This window comes from Pygocentrus nattereri, chromosome 18 (genome assembly GCF_015220715.1).
Source record: "Pygocentrus nattereri isolate fPygNat1 chromosome 18, fPygNat1.pri, whole genome shotgun sequence".
Classification (NCBI taxonomy): Eukaryota; Metazoa; Chordata; class Actinopteri; order Characiformes; family Serrasalmidae; genus Pygocentrus; species Pygocentrus nattereri.
In genome coordinates this window covers 18,951,468-18,965,197 of record NC_051228.1, presented here as the reverse complement: position 1 = coordinate 18,965,197, position 13,730 = coordinate 18,951,468, and the positions used below count along the sequence as shown (strand labels likewise).

Below are 13,730 nucleotides of genomic sequence, written 5' to 3'. Positions count from 1 at the left end.
TCCAACTACAGGGGAATCACACTCCTCAGCCTCCCTGGTAAGGTCTATGCAGGGGTATGGAGAAGAGAGTCCAGCTTATAGTTGAACCTCGGATCCAGGAGGAGCAGTGCGGGTTCCGCCCTGGTCATGGAACACTGGACCAACTCTTCACCCTCTCCAGGATTCTGGAGGGTTCATGGGAGTTTGCCCAACCAGTCCACATGTGCTTTGTGGATCTGGAGAAGGCATTCGACTGTGTTCCCCGGGGTATTCTGTGGGAGGTGCTTAGGGAGTATGGGGTACATGGCTCTTTGCTACAAGCCATTCAGGCCCTGTACAAACAAAGCTGGAGTTTGGTTCGCATAGCCGGCAGTAAGTTAGACTCGTTCTCAGTGAGAGTTGGACTCCGTCAGGGCTGCCCTTTGTCACCGATTCTATTAATAATTTTTATGGATAGAATTTCTAGGCGCAGTCAGGGGATGGAGGATGTCCGCTGCTGTTTGCAGATGATGTGGTCCTATTGGGGACATCAGGCCGTGAACTTCAGCTATCGCTGGATCGGTTTGCAGCCGAGTGTGAAGCGGCCGGGATGAGAATCAGTACCTCTAAATCCGAGACCATGGTTCTCAGGCGGAAAACGGTGGAGAGCCCTCTCTGGGTCGGGGATAAGCTCTTGCCTCAAGTGGAGGAGTTCAAGTATCTCGGGGTCTTGTTCACGAGTGATGGTACAAGGGAGCGGGAGATTGACAGGCAGATTGGTGCTGGGTCAGCAGTGATGCGGGCTCTTTACCGGTCTGTTGTGGTAAAGAAAGAGCTGAGCCATAAGGCAAGGCTCTCGATTTAACGGTCGATCTACGTTCCCACCCTCACCTATGGTCATGAGCTTTGGGTAATGACCGAAAGAATAAGATCGCGAATACAAGCGGCCGAAATGAGTTTCCTCCGCAGGGTGTCTGGACTCTCCCTTCGAGATAGGGTTAGAAGTTCAGTCATCCGGGAGGGACTCCGAGTAGAGCCGCTGCTTCTTCATGTCGAGAGGAGCCAGCTGAGGTGGTTTGGGCATCTGGTTAGGATGCCTCCTGGTCACAAGCAAGTCCACCTGGGAGGAGACCCAGATGCATGAACCAACTTTTCAGAATCTGAAGCAGTGAGTGTAGGGCAAAGTTTGGCAATATTTCTGAGATAATGAAAGGAAATCTTGCAAAGATGTTTGATATGATGAGCTGAGGTTGAAATCTTATGCCAAGATTGGTACATATTGTTGATAAAGGTGTGGTGTGAATCAATGCACTAGAATAGAAGATAATAGTCCATAAATAACCCTAACAATGCTTCTATACACAAGGAGATATTAATCCATACAAAGAAATGCCAGAGCCAAAGATTCAAAATCATGTTCAAATCTTCCAGTGTAGTTTGAGATACTCAGTTCAGTAAACTGATCTGCTGTTTAAAATGTTTCATTATAGGTGAAGGTCCAGATCTCTAAAGAGTCTCGAGGTGGAATTCCTCTTTGGATCATAATCCTGAGTATTCTTATAGGACTGCTAATACTGGCACTAGTTATTTTTGCTCTTTGGAAGGTAAGTACCATTCTATAATTCCTGTAGTTTATTTGAACAGATTACTTTAAATATTACATAATTATTTTACTTGTGTTGGAAATACTTGAGTGTTCAAGCCTGTGTGTAGTTTATAATGTAACATTGGTGCTTTGCTTTTTCCCAGGCTGGGTTCTTCAAGAGAAAATCAGTGGAAGACATGAAGGAGGAAATGAAAGATGAGTAAAGGCTTCCTTCGGAGGTCAAACTTACCCTCAGGTCAAACTTCACTCATTCACAGAGGCCATAGAAATCACAGCTTAGCAGGATCAGCATGGACAGGGAACATCATGAGAAAACCCAAAGATAAACCCCAAAATCTACCTCTGGAATATCTAGTTATCCGGAATGTTTGGATATTCAGGAATGTTCCCAAAGTGTTCAGTGTTCATACCAAAGAATTTTTGTCACTGATTAGTTTTGTGTACTTACTGCAAGGTTAGTGGATCCTGTCTTTGGATACCACAGACTTGTGAACAACTTTTCCAAACCATGAAATGCCTTCAGCTTTGTTTTTCCAAGGGCTAGAACCCTGACCTGAGATAGTTATTTATCCTCAAATGGGAAAAGGAAATGGAAAATCTCACCAAGAACGTGGAAGTTACAAAATCACAATATGAGAAGGAAAATATTACATCACGATATTAAAAAGAAAATGTAAGTAAAATGAACATGAAGTCACAATTTTGAAAGCATGAAGAACCCGTCCACAGCATTTGACCCTGCAGCTTCCTCAGTGCTCTATGCCTGTCAAAACCCAGACACATCTGTGTGGAAAGCACTGACCACACAATTAGAGGTCTTTATAAAAATGAACTGAATCTTTTTTATATTTTCTTCAGAACCACTGTAAATGTATCCTTTGAGCTCAGTGCATTGCATTTTTTATTGACTGTTTTGGCACATTACTTTGCTTGTACACTGTTGTTTTTCACAGAAGATGTTTTCCTCGTTTGAACAGTGAGGCTTTGATTGATTGTACTGTAACTGTATATTAAGCTCAGAATGTATATAGATGTTTGCAGTAATGCTTGTAATTTAAAAGAATTTATGAGGCCACAACCCCTGAATACGAGCAAACTCTACTGCAGCCTTACTCAGGAGTTCAGCTCAGTAATGCTACCATTCAAAAGATTGGAATCATGTGTCATATTAGTATTTACTGTTACATTATTCCATTAATAACTTTTATACAGTATAATTGGTTAAACACTTTTTTTTCAAATATGAATTTTGATATTAGAACTTAAATGTTCTACAGCCAATAGAATCGGTCTACAGCTCTGCTCATTGTTCTAGACTGATCTAACATTTCTTTTTCTTCTTATGAATTATTGAAAAGCTGTAAAGTTGTTGAGTATCAGCATCACAGCAGATCCATCTTACACATGTAACAGTGAAAAGTTCAAACTTTGATTGATAATATATGGCAACTTAAAATTGGAAAATAAGTAAGTTTTCTGAGCTATTAAAGTACATAAATATGTGGAAATTGACTGACTCAGAAATGTTCACTAATTTTGCTCATGGTTATGATGAAGGTTTTAGTTTTTATTTTCCAGCTTTTTCATTAACAGTGTTGTATTTTGCCAAATAATTTGTTTATGCAACCATGTATTGATTGACAGTATTATCAGCAGCTCTGCAAGGTAGTTGTTTTCAGGTTTGAAACTGATTTTTTTTGTGTATCATTTTTGCCTTTCACTTGTATGAAGGTTATGAAATCTGAAGTACACTATATATTGCCAAAAGTATTTACTCACCCACCCAAATAATTGAATTAAGGTGTTCCAATCACTTCCATGGCCACAGGTACCTGTGCACCTGTCAGCGGTATTATAACAAAGTGGAAGAGATTGGGAACGACAGCAACTCAGCCACGAAGTGGCCACGTAAAATGACACAGCAGGGTCAGCAGATGCTAGGCGCATAGTATGCAGAGGTCATCAACTTTCTGCAGAGTCAGTCACTACAGAACTCCAAACTTCATGTGGCCTTCAAATTAGCTCAAGAAAAATGTAGAGAGCTTCATGGAATGGGTTTCCATGGCTGAGCAACTGCATCCAAGTCTTACATCAAGCACAATGCAAAGCGTCGAATGCAGTGGTCTAAAGCACCGCCACTGGACTCTAGAGCAGTGGAGATGTGTTCTTTGGAGTGATGAATCATGCCTTTCTGTTTGGTAATCCGATGGATAAGTCTGTGTTTGTCTGACTGTATTGTGCCAGGTGTAAAGTTTGGTGGAGTGAGATTATGGTGTGGGGTTGTTTTTCAGGACTTGGGCTCGGCCCCTTAGTTCCAGTGAAAGGAAGTCTTAATGCTTCATACCAAGAGATTTCATGCTCCCAAATTTGAGGGAACACTTTGGGGATGGCCCATTCCTGTTCCAGCATGACTGCGCACCAGTGCACAAAGCAAGATCTATAAAGACATGGATGAGCGAGTTTGGTGTGGAAGAATTTGACTGGCCTGCACAGAGTCCTGACCCAACTCGATAGAACACCTTTTGGGATGAGAGCAGAGACAGGCCTTCTCGTCCAACTTCAGTGTCTGACCTCATAAATGCGCTTCTGGAAGAATGGTCAAAAATTCCCATAAACACACTCCTAAACCTTGTGGAAAGCCTTCCCAGAAGAGTTGAAGCTGTTATAGCTGCAAAGGGTGGGCCGACATCATATTAAACCTTATAGATTAAGAATGTCACTCAAGTTCATATGCATGTGAAGGCAGACGAGTAAATACTTTTGGCAATGTAGTATATATAATGTCATAATGTGTGTACTGGTTTTGGATAAATGCTATTTATAAATATCAATTCACAAATTAATTCACCTATTAGAATCAGGCATGCAGATTAACTGCTTCATGTGAAAAAAAAACAGGTTTTCAGAGTGAGTACCATCTTTGACTTGTTCCAGTTTCTCCAAGCATTTTTTTTTCTTGGATTGGTTTGGTATGACTGCTGTTTATCTGAGGGTATAAAATTGAATTTTTAACTGATTTGTCTAGACTGAGCAGGCTTCTCAACTTTAATGTTATTTGATTAAATTTCTTGAGTATAGACTGAAATATTTTACAGTTGGGGCTATACTACATATCTAATAGTTATAAATTAACTTATGGATGGCATCTGTCACCACCTTAAAGGGTTTTTTTTTGCATTAAGAGAAAAGATGTTTTCAGATGATGTAACATTTCACTTTTTTGAGTTAACTATGAGTCAGGGAAAAGAAGGATACCTGTCATAAGACTGCATTATCTGATCTATTTCAGATCTCTCATATCTCTATAGCGTCTGAGATTATACTGTATGTAAGATCACTCCCGTTGGCATCAGCACTGCACTGCTGCGAGCACATATCTTGTATTTAAAAAGGAAAAAGAAAAAAATGTGAGGATGAGTTTTAGATGTGAGGAACAGAGGTAATTTTTAAAATCACTGCTGTGAAGTTTCCATGTAATGCACTGGGTTTTGCTAGCAAAATAATGCAAATAAAATAAATACTTGTTTTGTAATTAACTGATGGATGGCTGATGAAAAGAGTGCATGTGTATGTGTGAAGAATCTATTGCAGTACACACTTTAAAGGTTCCTAAATGGTTCTTGAACATATTTAAATTGGGATAGAGCCCTTACTATTTTTGATAAGTCTTGACTTATGCATATTGTTGCTGTTGGACAAAAACCTTGTATCTCAAAATGGTAACTTTTCAGGAGAATGAATAATCCTCCTTACCTCTCAATGTAATTCAATATGAAAAAGAATATTTTATTCCAAGCAGTTGTGGACCATTTGTATTGCTTCAAAAAGTAAAACAAAAACAACAAAAACAGAGATGAAAGTTTTTAATATATAACCTAATATATAGAATATTGGCTGTTGAAGAACAGAACAGACAGCAACCATACATTCCTTTGGACTGTAGTTCAAACAACAGTCAGCCACACCTACTCCAGATAAAGAATTTCTTCAGAAGTCTGACTGGCTGGATCAGATGCATTAGTGTTAGATAAAGGGAGGGGCACCATGTTAGAAGCAGGTTGGAACTAAACTCTGCAGGAAGGCAGATCTCCAGGAGGAGGGTCAGGTACCACTGCTCTAGCTCAGGGATCCTGTTCCTGGCAACTGAACATTATACACTTTTCTGCTGTTTATCTTGCCTCATTTACTGCTCCTTTTTGCCGCCATACAAATGCAAATTTTGTCAAGCCAGTCTGATTTTCTTGTTGAATGCAGAGCCCAAGACACCAGAGCTGCACAAAGCAAAGTGGATTCTGTCACATAGTTATACAGACTCGTGAAATATTTATAATTAGTGTGTAACCTTAGCATAGTATTATTTAAATCAAACCAATCCACCAGCTAATTGAAAAAATCGTGACTTTCCTGGTTGCACCTAGCACTTCTCCAAGTAAGACACCTTTTTCCCCCAACACTTTTCCAAGACAATTGTAGTGTCTTGTTAACACTTCAGGTCAGTGGACATCAATCTGGTCCTGGAGATCTAAGGCTATGTTCAGGCTGTAGGCAAACTGGAGAGACTTCCCCTCCAAATTCTTCTTTGAGACTGCCAGCCCAAATCCAATTTTTGCCATATCCAGACTGTATCCTGACTGATTTTTGATAGCAAAAAAAAACACATGAAATCTGATATTTGTCTGTATTAGCTTGGCAGCAGCTTAGTCTCAGTGTAATGCTTTAGCTAAACTGATAACAGTAACTCCAGTCTCGAATTCGGTAAGTTAACATGTAGCAGCATGTAAAATTAAACCTGATTCTTCCTTCAGAACAAACACACTGATCCACCGCTAAACTTCTGCTAAACCGGATGTGTTGTTAAATTACATCATAAGCTGCATAATATACAACACTGCATTTTGTAAATAAAATGATCTTAATATTAAAACCTATGTCTTTGTTGAGTTTATTTACACTTACAGCACACAATATAAACCTTTATATTTTTATTTAGTTTTAAAGCAACAGCGCAATGTAAATTCTGTACACTTCATTGGGCCACACTGTGTACAGTGCTTTGTCTTTTATTTCTGTTATAAACTGTCTTGCCACTCAGTCATAGGACTATCCATGGTGTTTTTAAATAATTAGCTGACATGAAACTGAATGACATTGACTGAAATGTATGACTTGACTTGAGGAAGGAGTTCACAGTGGTGTTCTATAAGGCAACCCTCTGCACCTGTACCTGCTGAGACTTCTCCAAAGGGCCACCTCCTGACTGTAAACCAGCACACAAACGACATTGTTGTCACTCATGTAGGGCTCCACCCGACTGGGCGAGCCCCATGTCCCACACTCACATGCTTTAATACTGCACACTGAACCCAGATATGAGCTGAAAATGAACTTCACTAACAATAATCTTGATTTAAACCTCACTAAAACCATGGCTGTGGCAGGTATTAGATGAACCTCTAAACCTGCTGCACAGCCCCATCCAGCGTCCGATGTGTTAAATGAAGCAATTGGGTTTAGTTTAAACTAGAGCCTTTATCAACACAGCAATGGAGCTTAAGAACCCATGTGACTCATTCAGGTTTAAACTCTAAACCACAACTAAGCAAAACTGAAGCAGAGGAGTCAACAGGCGCTACGTTAACCACAGGGGACTGCTTGGGTTGCGTTAAACCTATGACAGAGTTTTTTTTAGGTAAAGCCAGATGGGCTCTGCATATCACCATAGGTGCTGAAACAACTCATAGACCATATATGTTTGACTTACTGGACTGTACTGGGCAAACCTTGAAAGTAGGGCTCCATGCTGATCACTACAGGCACTTCGCACCTAGGAAAGGACACTCTGAAAGCCAGGCTAGAAACTGCTAGAAGCTTGCCAAGTTGTTGCACCTTGAGAAGGCATAATCAGGAAAGGACTGTGTGGAATTGCTGGCAGGCATAACACTGCTGGATGTTACAGTGGAACCTTGGTTAGTAAAGAGCGTTGCTTTTAATTGGGTGAGGGCACCTATACACCACTTCATTAAAGTTATTTCTAGACTCAGTTAAAGCAAGTCATCGTTCACTTATCAGAGAAAACTTGCTCCACATGAGTTAGTCCACTCCAACGTATCACTGCTATGTTATTGTTTTGCTTTCCGGTGTTGATCAGAAGAGGATGGGTTTCCCTTTTAAGTCTTGGTTCCTTTTTTCATCAGGCTAATTCATGGGTATTTGAGATGAGCCTGTTAAAAGTGCTGTATACAGAAACTTTGACTTGACTGGGTTTTTAAATTTTCTACTGCTTGTCCACACATCAGAGAAAATTTGCTCCATGATTTATTCTCAAAATTTAGTTTAGACCAGATGTGACACAAAGGATTTTATAAACTACACAATTTAAAGCTGTCATTTAACTAAAAACTACAACCCCAATTCCAATTGAACCTCGCCACATCCCTGCTTGTGAACGACTGAGCCTTTCAGGGATGCTCCCTTTATACCCAGTCATGACACTCACCTGTTTCCAATTAACCCGTTCACCTGTGGAATGTTCCAAACAGGTGTTTTTTGAGCATTCCTTAACTTTCCCAGTCTTTGGAACGTGCTGTAGGCATCAAATTCAAAATGAGTGAATATTTGCAAAAAACAATAAAGTTTATCCATTTGAACATTAAATATCTTGTCTTTGTAGTGTATTCAATTGAATATAGGTTGAAAAGGATTTGCAAATCATCGTATTCTGTTTTTATTTATGTTTTACACAACGTCCCAACTTCACTGGAATTGGGCTTGTAGTTCTCTGCCACAAAGGCTGTTTTGTTAGGTTTGGGTTGAAACAAATTTTGTTGTAATTTGTGAGAAATCCTACAGTTACTTAACATTTTGAATCTTTTTTAGGACTTGATAAATTGAGAATAAAATGTGGATTGATAAGACCATTTTAGATCTTATACACTTCCACAAGGGAGTCTATTCCAGGTATACACTCACTAGCCACTTTATTGGGTACACCTTGCTAATAAAGGGTTGGACCCTATTTTTTTTCCTTCAGAACTGACTTAATACTGCGTGGCATACTTTCAATAAGGTGTTGGAAACACTCCTCAGAGATTTTGTTTATTTGTTTGCGTTACTGTTGCCTTTCTATCATCTTGAACCAGTCTGCCCATTTTTGTCCACACAACTGCCGCTCACTGGATATTTCCTCTTTTTCTGACCGTTCTCTGTAAACCCTAGAGATGGTTGTGCGTGAAAATCCCAGTAGATCAGCAGTTTCTGAAATACTCAGACCAGCCCGTCTGGCACCAACAACCACGCCACGTTCAAAGTCACTTAAATCACCTTTCTTCCCCATTCTGACACTCGGTTTGCACTTCAGCAGTTTGTATTGACCACCTCTACATGCCTAAATGCATTGAGATGCGGCCGTGTGATTGGCTGATTAGGTATTTGCATTAACAAGCAACTGAAGTGGCTGGTGAGTGTAGATACATACAGTTGTATTCCAAGGGTTGAACACCCCATTTTAAAAGTTTTGATTTCCTCAGTGAAAGTAAAAGGAAACAGAAAGGTTTTGACAACAGTCCATTTGGACTCCATGTCCCCTACCTCCTCCAGCACATGAGAAAAATTCTCCCGAAGGTGGGAGTTAAAATCATTCTGAACAGGGGCCACTGCCAGTTACTCCTAGCAAACTTTCACTGTTCACTTGGGCTTACCAGGTCTGACTGCCAGTCTTCCCTGCCATCTAAACCAACCAGATGGTGATTAGTTGAATAGATTTTCAAAAGGCTGGTGAAACTGAAATCATAGAAGACTTCAGTGCGAGTACGCCACAGTGAACAATAGAAGAGTTAACAAGTCATTGCTGCAAGAGAGAGGACTCTGAATGTTCTAAAGTCTGAATGTTCCAAAAAAAAAATTCAGTATCTGGTCTCTGAATGACTTTGTGTGTTCACACTGTTTGGAAATGTTGATTGCACTTTTTAAGAAGTCATCTCAGTAATTTTTCTAACAAGTTCTCTTCCTTGCACAAATGGTTTTATTTTCAGGTAAATAATTCAACTACATATTTTATTCTATGCTAGGAAGCTTTTTGTAGTTTTTTTTATTTCTTTTTCAGCCTACATGTTATAAGTAATGATCCTGTACAAATATCTAAAACAGAGTCTCAGTAGTCCACACTCTGTTTTCTCAGTTTGTAATTAAAAGTTGAAATGATTATTTAAAAAGTAAGGAAAATCTTCTGGAACTGTAATATATTTTTATAAATATCACATTTTTATTGTCATGAAATTTGCTGCAGTAATTATGAACATGTAATGTATAAATATTTTTGTTTAGCAACAGCCATAAATTAAGTAGTTCATGAAGTGAAGTGAGTAATGTCTTGCAAATACATTAAAGACAGAAATTGTATGATAGTACAATACGATTGTATGATAATTGTCACAACTGGGCCCTCCCAGTCCTGTCTATGTGTTCGTGTTGTTTTGATTTAGCCCACATGTTCTTTGTTTTGGTGTTGTAGTCCAGCCCCCTTGTTTAGTGACTCTGCCCCTGATTGTTTCCACCTGTCCCTCATCAGCCCTGTTGTATTTAAGCCCTGTGTTTGCCCCTTGTGTTTGCTGGTCTTTGATGTTTGAATTGTTGTTTGAACTGTTCTGGTTGTGTTTATATGTTGGTTGAGTGTTTCCGTGTTTATCATGTCTGACTTTAAATCTATCCGTGTTGGCCATCTGACTTTGGACCGTTATGACCCTGATTTTGGATTTACCCACAATAAAAGCCGTATATCTCCGCATATGCATCCGCAACCACACTCCCTGTTACAATAATACAATATACTCAGGGCTTCAGCCACAGTATCACTGGCTTATCCAATCAAATGTGCAAAGAATATTTATTAGGCTGCATTTCTGGGATGATGAAATAAAATTTTTTCTTGTGAGCACTGTCAGTGTATTATGGTGAATCAACAGCTGCAAGGATCTGTGTTATTCTCTAAACCCTCCAATACATGAATTGTAAGTTATTAATTAAATAAACAAACAGGGCAATTGGAATCAAATCAGTTTACGAAATAGTAATAGCAGTTCATGGAGGAACATAGGGATGGGGAAATAACAAATAATAAAAAAAGGTGCATAACAGTTGTGGATGGGTAAAAAGGAGCAATGATTTTAAAGAAAAAAGAAAAAACTTAAAGAGAAACTTTCAGTTGGTGTAATTGTCATTTTTGGCAGTTATTCTATTCACTATGGGATGTAGGCAACATTTCTGCAAAATGGACCTCGTTAAAATTCTGATCCTAGTTACATCCCTGTCTGTAACACTACAATCAGTAGTACTTTAGTGAGTAGTCATTATTCTTTATTTTTACAGATGTATGTCTTTTACTGGGTGTCTGTCCTCTGGAGTGATTAATAATAATAATAATGCAGGCCAGAGTCCCAACCCAACCCAAAGTCATGGTCTGCACAACTGACCATAAAAGCCTCCATGGTCCACAAGAGGATTTAACAGGCTACAGCATTCAAATGCAAGCAAATAATGTACAATATACTATGGAATTTCACTTAACTTGAAAACCAAGTGACATAATACAAACCAAAAAAGTGCTATAATGTTCTGCTCATTGATATTTTCCCATGATGGTTGTATGCTTTTTTAAAAAATGGAACTTGCACTGAAAACACAACAGCCATATTTGTCATATTTAACACGAAGAAGTCTTGCATTTAAAACAGAATGACCAGCAATGCTCCCCTTGCAGAACCAACAAACCCACAGATTGAAAACCACTGCTGTAGTCAGTATAAGCTGAAAAGTTTCTGATGTTTTTCATTTTATTTGACAGTCAAGTAGGTTATCAGCATTACCTATGATTTCTCACTGAGTCCAACATTAAAGTCAGGGATATAGTTAGATTATAATTTATATAGTTAATTTATATAGTTAGATTATTATAGTTATAGGAGTATATGAAGTCTACATGATATGCTTGGGTCTCAGCTCAAATTTAAACTTTTCAGAAAAATAAATGTTGATGGCATTGTTTTAGGAAGTCTTCCCAGTAGTTTGGATTCCTAATAAGTTCTCATCCTTGTACGTGTGGCTTTATCTTTGGGTATTAACTTGACTATATATTGAGTGGTGTGCTGGGAAGCTTTTGTTCAGCTCTTTTTACTACTATTATTTTTAATATACGCTAGATTGTAGAAATGTAAAGATCATGTTATAGTTTTTCAGTATCTTGAAATCCTGAAAATATCTATGAAAATGTGAAGTAACTGTAAAAGGATTTCTCACCGATTGCAGCAAAATTCTACAGATATTACTCACAATCAGTGCTGCATCATCCAATTTGCTGGGCTATCATTTCCACCATGTGTCTACCAAATAAGCTTGTGTAGGCAACTTGTTTTAACAACCCCATATCCAAAAAAGTTGGGATGCTGTGCAAAATGTAAATGAAAACAAAGTGCAATGATGTGCAAATCATTTAAACCCTATATTTATTTGAGAACAGTAAAAAGACAGCATACCAAATGTTAAAACTGAGAATTTTTTATTGTTTTTTGAAAAATGTACTGTATGCCCATGTTGAATTTGATGGCAGCAACACTTTCCAAAAAAGTTGGGACAGTGCAACAAAAAATGAAGTTGTGTACTGCTAAAAAAAAAAAAACACCTAAAGGTTGATGTACTATGCAAAGCAGAAATCATGTATAAATGCCAACACCTTCTCTGGGCCGTTTGAGATGGACTGTGGCAAAGTGGAAAAGTGTTTTGTGGTCTGGCAAATAAAGATTTGAATTTCCTTTTGGAAATCATGGACGCTGTATCCTCTGGGCTAAAGACCATCAGGCTTTTTATCAGTGCACAGTTGAAAAGCCAGCATCCATGATGGTATGGGAGTGCAATAGTGCACATGGCATTGGGGATTGGCACATCTGTGAAGGCACCATTGATGCTGAATGTTTTGGCAACATTCGATGTCATTCAGACTACGTCTTTTTCAGGAAAGGTCCTGCTTATTTCATCAAGACAATGTAAAACCACATTCTGCATGTGTTACAACAGCAGAGCTCCATAGTAAACCTAGTAATTGGGCTCAACTGACTTGCCTGCAGTCCAGACCTGTCACCCACTGAAAACATGTGGCACATTATGGATGAGAAATATGACAAAAGGATTCCCGAACTGCTGAGCGGCTGAAATCTTATGTCAAGTAAGAACGGGACAACATGTCACTTTCAAAACTACTGAAATTGGTCTCCTCGGTTCCCAGACACTTACAGAGTGTTGTTAAAAGAAGAAGTAATGCAACACAGTGGTAAACATGCTCCTGTCCCAACTTTTCTGGAACGTGTTGCTGTCATCAAATTCAAAATGGTCCTATATTTTTCAGAAAACAAGAACATTTCTTAGTTTTAGCATTTGATATGTTGTCTTTGTACTATTGTCAAATAAATGTAGGGTTTAAATTATTTGCACATCATTGCATTTTGTTTTCATTTAGAATTTGCACAGGTCCCAACATTTTTGGTAATTGGGTTGTAGTTTGACAACAGTTTTATGTCTAAACTAAAGCACAGGAGAATTAATCATGCGGAGCGAGTTTTGTCTGATGTTTGAATGAGGAGTGGAAAATTAAAAAACCCAAAGTCAATTCAAAGTTTATGTATGTTTTTACAACAGGTGTTGTCACAAAGAGGAGCTTTACAAAAAAATCTGTGTCAAGGGTCCCCATGAGCGACACCACTGGTGACACTGGCAAAGAGAGTAGTCAATGAGTTGAGTCTGATTAATAATCTCTGTGATGTAATATAAACTGGACTTTTGCCTGTGTTATTTTTACAAAGTATGACAATTCATTTGTCATGTTTGTTTTTAGAAATGCAGCCTAAGTCAAATTAAGGTAAGATAAGCCATCAGCAAAAACTCAATATCTGGAAGAACATCAACAGTATTATTGATATGCTTCACTGTGTGTCTCTCAAATTGTGTTGAAACTCTTAGAGGTGTTTAAGTGATTAGAAAAGAAGTATGGTGTGCTGTGGGCATATAATAATGAAGGCTATCAATCTGCTGTTTCTTAACTGTAGAGGGAATGAAAAGTCATGTGACATGTGAGCAGGTGATGTCCATCAGCTGACTGAATTGAGGGATTTAAAAGAAGGCA

At 38.6% G+C, this 13,730-nt stretch overlaps 1 protein-coding gene across 1 annotated transcript in view; it reads left to right on the top strand.

The window, feature by feature from the left end:
• Positions 1–3,072, top strand: part of itga1 (integrin, alpha 1) — an 89,169-nt gene extending 86,097 nt beyond the window's left edge. Inside the window, exons 29-30 of the mRNA XM_017711262.2 lie at positions 1,449–1,562; positions 1,708–3,072. Of these exons, the coding sequence (XP_017566751.1) occupies positions 1,449–1,562; positions 1,708–1,767 (174 nt within the window). The 3' untranslated portion in view covers positions 1,768–3,072. The remainder of the gene's footprint in view (positions 1–1,448; positions 1,563–1,707) is intronic.
• Positions 3,073–13,730: the final 10,658 nt, after the last annotated feature.